The following is a 15,071-nucleotide window of genomic DNA, read 5'->3' on the forward strand; positions in this document are numbered from 1 at the left end:
GAAATTTTGGTCTGTCTTTCTGTTTGTCGGCACGTCCCTCGATTCAGCCACCGGCCAAAGTTGAACCACTTGCACAAGGGCCAGCCATCGTGAACGGCTCAGGTTCATATTTGTGTACATGTTGATCAAAAAGCAAACATTACGCATATCTGAGGCGCAACATCACTAGGTAAGTATTAGGTGGTGTGTTCCTTTAATGGAAAATACATAGATACGTAATTCTAGAGACCCTAGTTTCTTAAGCTGCGCTGAAAATGCGACTGCGCCGAAACTTGGATTCCTCCGTGCCCTCTGCGCAAGCTCATTGTTGTGTTTCGGTTTCAGTTCAGCATTGCACTGTACGAGTGCCATGGGGCGCCGCTCTGGCATTCCTGCTTTACCCAGGCGACGTGAATATAAAAGAGTGTGTGGAGAGTACTCGTTGAGTGCGGACGTTTCTTCTGCTTCGGCGCTTCGCGCCAAACCGCGTGTTCGGGCTGGATGGCGTCCCCGCCGGTCGCGTTGGTCACCGCCGGTCTTCGCCTGCTGCTGCGCCGGGACTACCAGCCCGCAACACAGCATTCACGTTTCCCGACGTGTTGCCAGATGGCGTTCATATCTCACGCAGCGCATCTTCTATCGTCTTTAGACGACATTTGCAGCGAAGCACGCAGATACGAGGCCAATTTTTTCTCTCTTTTTCATTTTCCCCCCTTTATTGCGACGCAGATGCATTGGCTGCATCATAAACAACTCATGTTGCTGTTTACATACCTATTTGTTATTTCTTTTGACTGACGGACTTGTCTTTGTAATATTTGGTTCATATTTCGTTATAACTACTGTTTAAATTATGAGCATACTTGTATTTTCATCTTTGTTATTTATTGATGTAATTTGTATTGTAATACCCACTTTGTTGTTGTGAAGCCTTACAACCGAATCTGTAACGGACGCGTATGGCCAACAGTATTGTGAATAAAAAAAGTATGGTTGAACCCCCACGAAAAGAAATTTCTCGCTACGCCCCTGCTGACGAACAGTGCGGCCCAGTGTTCCGCATTCGATGCGAAGGCACAAGGTGTCCGATCGGTGCACTGTTCTAACTAATACCTGCAAATCTAGAGGGTTTTTGTTCCCCATTAACCAAATCTTAGATTTCTCCATATTCATGACCGCTCCAGACGCGTGGCAAAACTGCTTAGTCTTACGCTATCTTGAACACTGTGTTTCTCGCCATAAAAATACGGTATGTCGTCATTTTAGCATTAACACATTTAAGCTTAAAGAATAATAAAATATCACCATTCGTTCAAACATGCTGGGAGAACTGTCCCTATGGGAATTAGTAGGGTGGTTGCACTGCACGAGATATATGTCACCAAGCTACTATCCCTCGACCTTGGTAACGTGTTTTGCGTACTTTTGCAGTGCTTATAATGCATATGATGACATCAGCTTTATGGGGCGTTCATTAATTCTTAACTCGTTCATTAATTCTTAACTCTCAAGATGCCTTTCCTGCGTTGAGGAATTACAGGAATGGAATTGAACTGCCCGGCCATTCCCGGAGTGGGAATGGGCTAAGTTTTTTCATTCCGAGGAATTGAAATAAATGGAATTGCTGCAAGTTCTAATTCGCCGGAATGAAATTGGAATGGAATGGAGGCGCCCATTCCGCAACAATGGTCTGCACACCACCGGTTCACATCTTCGAGTCTTCGACGGTAGAGAGTTTTAGTGCTGGGGACCCCAAGCCACCTGCGTACGCACGCTCTTGCGTTCCGTTGTACTCCCAGCCGCATCCACGGAGAATACAAAAGAACGCAAGGGCTTACGTACGCAGGTGGCTTGGGGTCCCCGGCACTAAAACTTTCTACTGTAGGCCCCCATCCGCATAGCGCCGTCTGGCGATAAGAAGGCGACCGTTAACAACTTTTCGACGCGGCTGCTTTGCAGCGTCGCCATAGAGAAAGGGAAATTGGCCAAGAGCGGACACTTAGCGATAAAGAGGATCGAGCTCTCCCCCGCCACCTCCTCGCTTAAACAGCCTTCGAGATTTTCGCGTCAAATCATAGGGACCGTGATCCCGAAGAACGCAAGCTGTCATAAGCGACGTTCAGGTGGCGAAGTAGCGCAAAAAACAAAACAAAAAAAGAGAGTTGTGTAACGTAAACATGTAGCTTGTTTAAATTTTTTTGTTTGTTTACAGTACGTGTGACAAACATTTTCTTGCACAATGAACTGAGAATTCACGAAAAAAAGCCTTGTCACGTGCATCACCACCAGGCGAACGCGGGAACGGAAATCGACAAATCTGCCAGAACAGAACAGAATGCATTGGCGGGTGTTTTGGTTGGCTGCTGTATCGGAAATATAACGGCTGCGCGTAGTGGGTTTTGGGCGTTTGCTTTCTCTTCCCGTCGCGGCAGTGTGACCGCTATTGACCGTGCCACCTGCTCGGCCTGAGCAACGGACGACGGCACGGTGAGAACCCACGTTTCTGTTCTCTCTGAGCGCTGCGTAGTAGGCATAGCAGCGTCGACCTTTGCCGACTTAAGTGCGCGCGCGTCCGTATTACAAATAAAGCATTTCTCCATTGTCTGTGCTTGTCTTGTATGCTTTCGTGCTTACTCAATAGCGTGTATGCACGTGATCTGAAAAGAAAAACAAAACAAAAAACAAATCCTCGCTAAACATTGCCTCAGTGCAAATGAGCGCAATATGTGAGCGGGGGGGGGGGGGAGCACTAGCACGCACTGCACCACGTCAGAACTTTCAAACTGCGCGCGCTTTAAACCAAAACCGGAAACTCGCTGCACCATGTCCTAAAAACATTTTACGCGCACGGAACCAAAACCGAAACTCCTGAAGTATCATAAGCGACCACTTGGTGTCCCACTGCATTTCAGGAGAGGGGGAAGCCCTCCTTGCACTCTAATTCGGCTGCATGGCTCTATGGAAGTGTCCGCTGTTTACCAAGTTTCCCTTTCTCTATGGCGCGTCGCCTAGCCGATGTTACGCTGTACCGATGTCTCACCTCCCTTTCGTACTCCGTGCCTTCCAGACCAACGTTTGTTCCGGAGGTCGTGGTTACGACCACGGTGGTTTCTTTTCGCAGTGTGCCCATGTCTACGCCGAACCGCCGTAGAAAAGGCGCATCCCAGGTGCTCGCACCGTGACCGCCTGCAGGTTATGGTTTACGCTTCAAACAGTAAAGCTTCAAAGAACTGCTGCTGCTGCACGGAGGGCTTCGTCTCGCACCATGCCTGCCTTTTGCTCTGCGTACGGCTGTTCGAACACCGACGGCCGAGACGATGTAAGTAGTGTTTCACAACTTCCCACGTGAGAAAAAACAAGCTGCTCAGTGAATCGCTGCTGTGAAAGGAAGTAACTTCGAGCCTTCGAGAACCCCAGTTCGCTGCTTGAAATATTTTCGTGACTGTGGCTGCCGTCGGAGTTAATCGCTAATGCGTGTAATGAGAATTCTGGTAAAATCTGCTCAACTAAGGCCAGGCGTGGTGCCATCGACGTTCGTTCACGAACGAAATGAGTCGCAGGCATCGCGATGAGTTGGCTGTCAAATGTTGGAGCTTACTATGCTGCACGTAGAAAAAAAAAATCAATTTCACAGCAAGGGCGAAGCAGTGAATGCGATAACATCAAATTGCAATGTTACACGAAGGAAGGCTAGCAGCTAACTCTTTTGAATCCGATCTCGCGTAGCTCTGCAAGGCGCTTGTGCAAGAGAATACAGCCGCTCCAGGGAGAGAAGCGATTTTCGGGCAGTATTTTCGCGACGGCATCCATCTGATCAAATATCACAGTTGCTGCTCGAGCGACGCTCCCCTTCCCCGGCGTCCCTTCATGCTCCTTCAAGATGGGCGGGGCGTTTCCTCTGCTTGAGAAGCAATCGACAGCAGGCCTCGCAGGCGGGTTGATCTTATCGCATGCGCCCTCCGTGCGGTGAAGTTGTACGGAGAGCGGTTGTGTAGGGAGCAGAGGAGCCTACCCGGCGTAGGTCTCCGCTACCCATGAAACACATAACCTCTATAAAACGTCTTTAAAATGTTTAAAACCTCTATAAAACGTTTTATAGAGCTTTCGTGTTTCGTGGGTACCCTCTTGGCCCAATCCAGGATCTGGTCCTGGACCTCGGGTGCCCTTTATACACAACATGACTGTGATGGCAAAAACACGTCGAAAGGGTCCATATAATTACTATCCACGAGGCCGTTTTACTATGTGAAAGTGGATGACCAGCAAAGCTATATGACACGCAGCACAGAGGTGACAGAGACTTTCAGTGTTAGGTACAGAAAGTCACATTTGAATTTAGCACATGCTCTTTGAAAGCAGCAGCATGCATGATATCTTTGCCACGACATGCGTCGTCTTCTCTGGCTTGCCACATGCATTTAGAGTTTAATGCATGGTCTTGATGAGCCCTTTAAGCGGCATGCGTCTTTTGGTCGCATTCTGCATCTTGCAACATTTTAGTGGACCTGTGATGAGTAGCAGGGATTGCACAAGGTGGCACATACCTGTTGGAGGTTTTCTGATCGCGGAGCTACGACTGTGTAATATACAGTTTTGCTGTAAAAAAATGGACGTTGAATTGCTTGATATATATTCGCCCTGTTTTTCGTCTATTACTTACACCTCCCTTGGTCTTCTGTTGCTGTGATGCTTTTGCCGAAGGGTTGCAAACCTCTGTGTGTCTATTCTGCAGAATGCCTCTTAATAAATGAGCGTGTCTTTGATTGTCAGTGGTCTGGCATGTGCTTTTAGAACTTGTCGAGCACGGCTGTAACTGAGCACCGATATTCACTTGGACAAGTTTTGTGAATGTGACCCAGACACGGCACTCGACATGCGAGTCTAAAAATGGGCTTTTAGTGTTGAAATAGCTATAACAATTCAGCATAAAGTTTTCAGCCGCCGGAAACAAGTTTGAGTATAAAGAAATCCACGCTGTATCTTTTTTGAAAGTTGTCTAGGTGATGCCGAAGTGTTGAGATTTATTGTAGGAGACTGTCGTTCCTGCTGTTTTCGGGCAGCACTGGCATCCGCTGCTTCTTTGAAGTTTGCTGGTGGTGCCACCGGTGGCAAACACTGGCGAAAACAAGATGCGCGAGGCTCATAGGAACCTTGCGGAAGCCACCCGCTCCTCCCCGTTTTTGAATTCATTTCTTCATTTCAGTTTTATATTTCTAATGCCGATGCTCCTCCACAAGATAACCATAACATTTCTTATGCTATTTTGTTGCTGCTCTTGCGTGGGGTCTTCCGCATACTTTTTTTATGTGTGCGTGATCTGTTAACACAGATGAATTAAGTGATGTCACAATGTCAAACAGTCTTCCTGTTTTATTGTATACCTTAGACAATACAGCAATGGTGCATATTATTGTTTTATGCTTCCTTGGAAAATGAAGACGTGTGCACAAAATGCATGTGCTTTCAGCTCAGCACAGGACTTATAAAACATTAAGAAAACTGAAAGTTAACTTTTTCACAGGTGCAGTATGGTTGCAACAACGCATGCATGAAAGTACTAAAGCGAATGGGCAACCAGCTGTCACATCGTGCTTTTAAAAATTTTTCAGACTCTATTACAGTCATCAGGAACCTGAAGTTGCATTATAAACACATATTTATTAAAAAAGGAGCTTGTGACTTTTCTCGATTTAGCCCCAATGGTCTGTCACATGCATTTTTAATTACGGAAGGCATGACTTAAAATTAGAAGGAATTATGCACGCTTGTAGCATATCTATCGTTTGTGTACTGTATTCTGTCACAAGATAAGAAAAAATGTCAAATCTGCCCTCAAAACCGCAGTGTGGTTCTCCTTCACCTGTTAAAGACATCTGGTTTTTGCTTGAACCACAAGTACTTCTTCTCAGCTAGTGTAAATGCTACGCAAATTAGGAGCCAAAGGTACGTTGTTGCTACCTGAAACGTTATATATGGCTGAGCTGCGATGTCAGAATCCTCGACAAAACTTACGAGGGTGTTCAAGTTTCCGGCGTGAAACCAGCGACAGAAATGTGCGTCTGTATGGAAAAGTCAACTGCCTGAAACACTATAGAAATGCTTGACATCACAAAAATGAGTAAGAGCTATTGGATGGAGTATTGATGCAAATTTTCTCTGGGAGGAACGGCAATGGCTGAGGGTCTACTAGAGCTGGCATATTTCTCTTAGGTTTTAACCGACTATAGATCCTACATTGGCATGTAATATGTGCTTCAAGTAAGAGCCTTGTACTAGCGTAACGTGTGGCAACTGCTTACACGCTCACTCACCTTTGTGGAAACAGTATTCCGATTGCGTTGCAATATTAACAAATCCAAGAATAATAATGACACACTCGTTACCACAGAGTGGTTGCAAGACGACGCGCGAGGCTGTGATATTGTTAACTTTAGCTATTTCGTTACCACGACTGTTCAAATCGATTACCGGTGATCGATGCTTTGAATCGTCGATTTTGGCATGTTGAAATTGTTTCTCGTGTACCTAGCACCTCCTACTAGTTAGTCCAGCCACTGAACTTTAACATTCACTTTGAATTTGCCCATTTTGGCAATATAGTGATTTTTGACAGACCTTTGTGCGAACCAATGTGCTTGTGTTGTTGGGAAAATGCGCTTGGCTGACGAACTTGTGAGAAATGCGTGCCGCTTGGGGTTATGCTTCAGTAACATGAAAGTTCTGTAATCAAAAGAACTTTTGCAAGTCAAATATCAAATTATGGTGTCAGCTTCCCAATCTGACCGTGTTGAGCGGTAATAATTGCCTGAAATTTATGCCAGCTATTCGCTAGAGAGCTGTTGTTTGGAGTCGAGGAAGATTTATTTCACCAAAAATTATTTCCGAAGGTCCGCCGCACGTATGACATGTGGACGTGTCCTTTTCAGCCAGTTTCCAGCTGTTTTGGTTTTGCTTCTGTTATATCAGACACATGGCTGCATCCCATGTCGCTAATCGCTGCTATGGCGGCGGCATCACGCGCACATCGATCCACACCTGCGCCGCGAGAAAGGCGTGCCGCTTGTAACTATCCTGCAACCGCACCTGAATTTAGGTGACGACGAGCTTTGAGTCCGAAGAGGGCAGCACCTCAGCGTCAAGCTCTGATGGCGACTATATTTTGCGTCAGCCTGGGACATCCGCAGCCGTTCAGGGGTTGGTTTCGTTTACGGTCTGAAGTGGTCTCTTCTGCCACGCGTGCATAGCTGATGACATTCGGGCACGATCTTACAGCTACACTGGTTACGTGCGAGGTCCACACATCGCTGGGTCGCTATGTGCAGGCGCCAACTGCAAAGATTCTTCTCACGACAAGAAGGCCGCTAGAGCAGATCTCAGCCCCGCACTACAGAGTGGCGTGGGACATTTTTGGACTGCACGTGATTTTGTTCTCTTTTTTTTAATACTATCTGCAACAATACGGAAAAATATGCTTGGATGCATATTTTGGAACGCCAACCCATGCGGAGAGAGGTGGCTCATGAAAAGAGGTGACGCCAGGGGAACTGGTGAAGCTTGTTGCACATCTGATTTATATAGGTGTTGTTCACATCGCGGGCATCCATCTGTATTGGAACACCAGCATGCTGTTCTGTTCAAAAACAAAAAGAAAGATTTTATTCGAAAAGTACATAAGTCTGCCCGTGTCTCACGAAAACCAGGAAATGCTTCACTGTGTTGCACGAGCAGTGAAGCAGTACCTCGGTTCAGATTTTTTGTCTATTTTATAGAAACATTGTGTACAACATTTGTTATTTCTTATACTGTTCCTGGGTCACTTATCTTCAAAATGTATATTCTGAAATTTCTTTGTTCTGAGTGTTTTTGTGTATATATGTTTTTTATTGCTCTGTTTATCAGCTGGTGACAAAAACTTACACACTTCCAAATTTTTTATACATTTCACAATATCGTTGTGGCTTGATAACTTATATTATTTTGGAAAGACCATTTCATTGTGCATAATTTGGTATGCTGCAATGCGTGCTGAAGTGCTTGTCAAACTGGCAAAAACTCTCTTCCCGAGACATATGAAAAATAACCATTTTCTCACGGTAACGAAAGAGTTAACACAGATGTAGAGTTACAGCCCGCTAGAATATTCTAGCGTGTTGTCATATAAGCTGCAGTTATTTCAGTAGCTTCGATGATGCAACTCCAGTCACCCTACTCAAGTCGTCAAACTGCTGCATCACGGCGATTGCTCACAGAAATTCACTCACTGTGACAGAAAACCCCCTTTTGGTGGGAGGCCATCTTGTCTCACTTGTCCTCAAGACCAATGGTACACTGTTGATACAATGTTGCAGATTCTTGGACAGCCACTCTTTGGAGACGGAACCATCGGGCAAGCGCCAGGGCCAAGTCATTGTTGCAAAACAGATCCTGTAAGAGGGCTTTCATTAGTTTACTCGGCAATAATATTTAGCGTTATCACTCGTAACAATACAAGCCAATTTCTTTCAGGATGACATCGCAGCAGATCCAGTATATGATGCAGCATGGGGCCTCACTTTTGAGTTGGGAAAAACCGTAGAAACATCACCAGAGCCACCATGTGAGCCCGGCGATGTCACAGATAAATCTGTTCAAGTGCGACTACTAACCCACCATGAAGCATCACAAGCAAACGAAAAGAAAATTCTGTCAACAAGTGCTACACAAACAGAGCCTCAAGCTGTTTCTTCAGGTATGTCTTCGCATTCGCCCGCCGTTAGATAAAGAAAAAAGTCAATTTCGCCGTAAGGGCAAAACGATGAATGCTATAGCAACAAATCAGAATGTTATACCAAGTTAGGCTAGCAGCTCACTGCTTTAAGATGTAATCTGGCGTCTCTCTACATAACGCTGGCATAAAGGCTTGTTGGTAACAGATCTTGTGTTTCCGTCATGCGTTTCCCTTCGGAGGGCTGCAGTGAGTGATCGGGGGAGGGATGGGAAATTTTAAAAAAGTCACAGTTTCGCCACAAGAGCGAAGCAATCAATGCGATAGATAGCAAGAAAAGCAGCCCGTGATGGATGCACAGAGACACATCTGCTCCCGGCAGCAACTACCGCGCGAGCAGACAGCGGAAGGGCAAGATTCTCCCTGCGCAAATATTAGAAGAAGCGAGCGAGCTGGCTGACGAGTTTTAAATGCGCCCGTTGCGCTCCTCGCGCCATCTCACTGGTAATGAAGCGCCTGCCATCTCTGAGTCCTGCCAGCGGTAACGGGTGTGTATATAACGCTCGCCGATAGCCACCTGAAGGATCTGCGCTTTGTGGCGTAGTGGTTAGCGCCACGCGCTGCGGAGCGAGAGGTTGCTGGTTCGATTCCGCGCTTCGGAAGCATTTTTCTGAATTATTTTTCTTTGGGACTTTTATAATATATATACTGTAATGGGGGATGAAGAACGGCACAGGGCACGGACACGCGATGGCTTGGGCAAGATAAAGAAAGACGACGTCAGAGAATAGAACACCCGGCCCAGCTAACGGGTGTTGTGTCTACTTGTCTCTTCATTACAATGGCGCAGTCGTCTAAAACGAAGCCTTAAAGAAGACACCGCCTGTGCTTGTGCGTCGTCGGCGTTCCGGACCGCCATCCAGGAATCCAGGAAACGCTGTCCACGCCTCCTTGGCTATAGAACCCGCCTACCTGCCACCGCTTCAAGCACAGTTTCGGGGACGGTGTCTATCCCTCCTCGGCACCTCATAACCTCCTGGAGCTGCGAACGCCATCTGGGGACAGCGTCCAGGCCTTGTCGGCGGCTCAACTTTCGTTCACCGGCGCCGCGGTACCAGTTTACGCGAAGACACCGCAGGGGCTCCACTTCTCTGGGAACGCGGTTAACGATCCCAATGGCATAGATCCCATGAACAGGACTCTGTCATCACGTCAACCTTTAACGGACACCGCCCACGCGTCCTTGGTAATGGATTGTGCCGCCGTGAGTGCAGGAGCTGATGTATCCTCCGCAGATGCTGTATATGGCTCTCCATGCGAGTCACCCAAGAGCATCGGGGAGATTTTGCGTGCCCTAACGCAACTCTCGCAAGAGCTCCACTCCTTTGCTTCATTGCGTTGCGGGTTCTGGCCGGCCAGCCTTACCATATCCCATGCATTCGAAAGTACCGGTGTTCCAACATGACGCCGATGTATGGGTAGCAACCATCAATGCACTTGGCTTGCGCCATACCTTGCCCGAAAATCAAAGATGGCTGGTGGCCCTCGACCGCATTCGCTGTGCTGCCGAGGCATGGCATAAGTACGAAGGTGTCAAGCAATGTTCCTGGACCGAATGGAGCGACAGGCTCATCGCTGTTTTTGGCCAAATTTGCCATGACACCTGCGTGTTGAACAAGACGCATACCGAGGATGCAGCTCAGGAGGCGAACCTCCTCGAGGCTGCAACTGCACACTGCAGCTCATCGACCTGCAGCTTGGAAGCCTGTCCACGACCGAACACTGGATTCTGCTTCTTCTCACCGCCATTCCATAGAAAGGACCTCCCGCCGAATTTCGTGGTCGGATTGACGTTACACCACCAGATGCACAGCATCAAGCCACACACCACCAAACGCGGTCGCTTCTAACCGTACAGGTCCACATCCTTGGAATTGGCGAGCTAGCTCTTCTGCAAACTGGCGCTCCACGCACAGCGCTGCATCGACGCCATGCCCCAGCGAAACTCGAACCATGGCCTGAGGCACCCCTGCGTGGCCTCAGTGGTTCCGCATTACCTGTCGGGGCGCTTGAACTGCACCTCCAAACCGAAGCCGGGAGCAAGTTCCTTGCCGGCATTCCCATCTTCTAGGACCTGCCCACTCATATGATCCTAGGGGCTGACTACCTCCTCTCTGGCGAAGTTCGCCTTACCGTAGATTCTGCTGGAGTCACCATCAGCCGCTTGACTCCTAGTACGGCATCGGCCCAAAGGTCCCAAGTCAACAGACCACAGCCTGAAGTGTCTGTTGATACCAGAAGCACCTTCTGTGACCAGTCGGACACACATCTGCTGGCTTCACGGCAGTCACTGGCCGAGGGTGCGAACGTTTCGTCCGAGGAAGCCAATACGGAGGCCATGGATGCGACCCGAGCAGATGTAGCCGGCATGGGTCATTCCGGAAGCCTTGCACTCCAGGTCGACGGAGCCAGTATCGGCCATTCCGGCAGCCCCTCGTGCGAGTCTGCTGGCGACGGCAAGTGCTCTATTCGGACACCTGGTATACCACCTGAGCGCCGCGTGGATAAAGACGAAGTGGCTCTCGCCGTCATGGGATCCGCCAGTGACCGGTCAGACAGCGACCAGCTCGACCGAAGTAGTGAGATGACTTCGGAAAACTTCAAGAATTTCGACGTAGAACAAAGCTACAGTGGCGTTCACGTGTCCGAACGCGGTATGGAGACGCCAGAGACCCCCTTTTGTCTGTGTTACCGCAGAACTAAAGATTGCAGTGACAGCAACGCAGACGCTGCTACGTCGAATCACGAGCACGCTCTGCAGCTTGTTCAAGCTTGTACGCATTCTTTGCTGTGCAAGTATTTGCCCGCCCAGCACGCAAACGGGGATGGAGGCCAGCGCCCCAAGCTGCAGCAAAATTGTCAGCTAAGCGTGCAGCAACCACTACGGCACAGCCAATGCCGCCCTCCGGAGTTGTCTATGCAAGAACGTCCAGACAGGCTGCAGCGTTGGAAAGACCAACCACTGAGGTACAGCCAGTGCAGACCACCAGAGACATTAGTGCTGCAGATGACGGTGAAGTGTCCAGGACGGCAACAGACAAGACATTGCTGACAGGATGCCATACTTGCAGCGTGGCCGAGTGTAATGATGAAGAATGGCACAGGGCACAGGCACGCGACCGGCTTGGGCAAGAAAAAGAAAGACAACGTCAGAGAATAGAACAGCCGGCCCAGCGAACGGATGTTGTGTCTATTTGTCTCTTCATTACAATGCATACTTATACATATACAGTGCATGACGGTGGCGACGGCAAAAACCAGCGGAGACTGTCTATTTAATTGCTATCGCAATAAAATAGGGGGCCACAATAAAATGGGGAGGCACTATAATGTCTTGTGAGCTTCTGCTCTGGCTGTCATGCCCATGATGAAGCCTGATGCCAGTGGCTGTATCCTCGGGTATCGTGGCTAGAGGGGAGGTGTCGGCATCGGCGGGGCTGTGCCATGCAAGTCGGTGCTGGCACCTTTTCATGACACCGACAGGTGGCGCGCTCGTCATCTCTGAGATGGCGAGAGCAAGGTCTGGCGAAGTGGTCTCGTGGATTTTCTCCGGCTTAGCGCGTGTTATGTGACCTGTTGCTTCGCCTGCTGAGCTTTTGTTTGTGCGTGTTGGTGCCTGATGGCAAAAGGCGTTGCCGTAGCCACTGGCGCTTCGCGGGAGTGGCTACGCGGTTTTTGCGCTTCGCGGTTTTTGCGAGCGAAAAAAGCATGTCTTGTTTTCATAACTGATAAACGTATGCCGCATTGTTCGCGAGCGAGAAACGCATGTCACGTTTCTTTGTGAGCGCAAAAGACAATGTGCGGCGAACGCCGGTGTTGCTGCCAATCTTGTCAGCATACAAAACATTTTTTGTTGTGAAGTTACGTCATCCCGTCTATAGATTATCCGCTGCCGTCACTGGACCAGCGCATGTGTGCCTTGGTTACTTTATGTGGTCGACCACGCCTCGCAAGAAAGCCGAAAAGCATCCGCTACATATCGCGCCGACGGCTCACCTGCAAGTTTGTTGTTTTCATGTGCTGACGCTACGTGATGGCAAAACAACAGAGACAGCAGAGACATTGTTTCGCCCCTGGGTCCACTACAGGATACGTCTCAGACAGAAAAAAAAGATTGAAAGGTCTCTCTCATCGCAGTTCGCTCCGATGATGAACGTCGCCAGAGTTGGGAACGTTCCATTCCACGAGATAAGCCGCTGGACAAGGAATGCGTTGTCTTTGAAGTTCACTTCGACGAGAAGTTTATATTTTGCAGCTACACACATGTGATCAACGGTGAAACAGTGGATATTCCCCGTGGCCGCCCTTTCCTAACACCAGATGCGGTTCCAGCTTTGTTCCCCAATATCGCTGCGCACTTACAAGAAGCCGAGGAGCCGGCATAAGCCGAGGTGCAGTGTTTTCTAATCGGTACACTCCAGACAAAGCTACAGCAGTACGAAGCAATTACCAATGCCCTTGTTGGGCCAGCTTCATTGATATGTTTTTCTAATCTCGGACATTATTTTGTTATATGGTTAGTGTGCACCGTAAGAAGTCGTGGACCGAAAAAGCGCCTCGCGTTCGTACCAAACACCCCCGCGAATCTAAGCCAGCGCGCGGATGGAATCTCGGAGCCGACAGATGTGCCGATGCGGCGGCGCTGCTGTCGGCTCCGAGATGCCGCCCGTGCTGTCGCATCGTCATGAAAAAATGCTGCGTCTCCGGCGCGCTGTTGCTGACACCTCCCCCTCTAGCTACCATACCTCGGGGTCATTCAGGTACTTTTGCAGTGACCATCATAGCTCATTGGCGGCCATGGTGATGCTGCGCCAGGTAGTATCTGGTCCTGGAAAGCAAACTCTTGCCATTCATCACGGGGTCTGAGGCAATGAGTCTGTGGTCCGAGTTCAGCAGGCAGTCCCAGATTATGTGCTCAAGGTCCGCCCGATAGTTGTATTGGCTGCAGACGCCAATGTGTGAGGTTTCTAGGCCACGGGGTTCTTCGTTTCAGTGAAGACGCTGCACGAGGAAGGAATTAAGAAGCGTTCAGGTCTGTATACCTGCCGCAGCAGTGCCTGCTGCTGGCAGGTATCGGCGCTTGAAGGAAGGGTGGGTATAGAATAACCGAGAGCTGAGCTAGTTAGTAAGTATTCATTCTAAAGAGACAGGGCGTGCAAACACGGGCAGAAGAAAGAAGTCAGGACACCACAAACACCGACTAACAACTGAAGAGACGCACAACGGCTGAAAAGAAAGAAGGCACGAAAACTTATCTGCGCATGCCCATGCAACCGGCGAACCTATCAATCCGGCACGCGTGGCGGTCTACGTGGAAGATAACTGTTAAGGCATTTGATTTCATATTTATGCAAGTTATGTCAAGAAGGCTAAATCACTTACTTTAGAATTGTTTTTTTCAGCCAAAATACATAAGAATGAGATCCCATTTCGAGCAATCGTTTCAGAGCAAGGCACCTGGCAAGTCGCTCTATCTAGTTATTTACAGAACTGCTTAACCTTTTTGAGTTTTTCAGACCCTCTTCGTATGCATAATTCCCAGGCGCTAGTTCAGTGCCTCTCAGAGGAGAACCCCGGCTGTTGTAAAGCTTTTAGTATGGATATTGAAGACCTGTATTATTCTTTGCCGCATGAGGACTTGTTAAATTGTGTTAATGAATGTATCAACGAACAAGCGCACCAGACGGTTTTCACCGATAAATGTGGTGTTTCTATGGGGGCATTTCTAGAAATCCTTTCCATGTATTTAAAGTCTACGCTTGTAGGTTGGAAGGAAGGCGTTTATGTGCAGAAATCAGGGATATGTATTGGTTCTAAGGTTGCTCCAGTTCTTAGTGATTTATACCTTAGCAAGATTGACAATCTTTTGGAAGGCGCCTTAGGTAATTCGGTTATTAAGGTTTTTCGTTATGTGGACGATTACTTGATCTTTTGTAGTGGTGAGGACTTTGAAAAGGTGGTAAATTCCGTGAGCGAAAAATTTGATTTAGATGGAGGTGGGCTGAGCTTTACCAAAGAGGTGCCTCAGAATAATGGAATACAATTTCTAGACATTTCCTTAACGTTCCAGAAGAACCACGTGTGCTGGCAGTATTCTCCTAGATCTTCGAAACCCCTATTAAAATTTTTCGTCGAAGCACTCGAAGGTTGTAAAAAACGGCATTGCCATGTCTTGCCTTAAATCAGCCCTCACCAAGTCGTGTGAGCACAAAATGAGTGATAGCTTTAACGCACAGGTTACGCGTCTTTTAGATGTAGGATATCCTCGTGATGCAGTGGCCACGGTCGCTGAACGTTTAAAGAAGTCTATTATGTTAAGTCCGAGCAT

The 15,071-nt window shown here is 48.3% G+C and overlaps 1 protein-coding gene across 5 annotated transcripts in view; it reads left to right on the forward strand.

Annotated features, from left to right (window-relative positions):
• Positions 1 to 15,071, forward strand: part of LOC119390919 (gastrula zinc finger protein XlCGF8.2DB-like) — a 76,814-nt gene that overhangs the window by 44,490 nt on the left and 17,253 nt on the right. For 3 of the 5 annotated variants that reach the window (XR_007415907.1, XM_049414976.1, XM_037658633.2), the window contains exons 1-3: positions 3,039 to 3,298; positions 8,328 to 8,405; positions 8,485 to 8,707. The exons of 1 other annotated variant lie outside the window; for it this stretch is intronic. Coding sequence is in view for 3 of the 4 variants with exons in the window: in XM_049414976.1 (XP_049270933.1) it covers positions 3,245 to 3,298; positions 8,328 to 8,405; positions 8,485 to 8,707 (355 nt within the window). In the remaining variant the exon portion in view is untranslated. Of the gene's footprint in view, positions 1 to 3,038; positions 3,299 to 8,327; positions 8,406 to 8,484; positions 8,708 to 15,071 lie in introns of those variants that run through there. One more of the 5 variants, XM_049414977.1, reaches the window with a different exon arrangement.

The sequence above is a fragment of the Rhipicephalus sanguineus genome, chromosome 4 (genome assembly GCF_013339695.2).
Source record: "Rhipicephalus sanguineus isolate Rsan-2018 chromosome 4, BIME_Rsan_1.4, whole genome shotgun sequence".
In the NCBI taxonomy this organism is placed as follows: domain Eukaryota; kingdom Metazoa; phylum Arthropoda; class Arachnida; order Ixodida; family Ixodidae; genus Rhipicephalus; species Rhipicephalus sanguineus.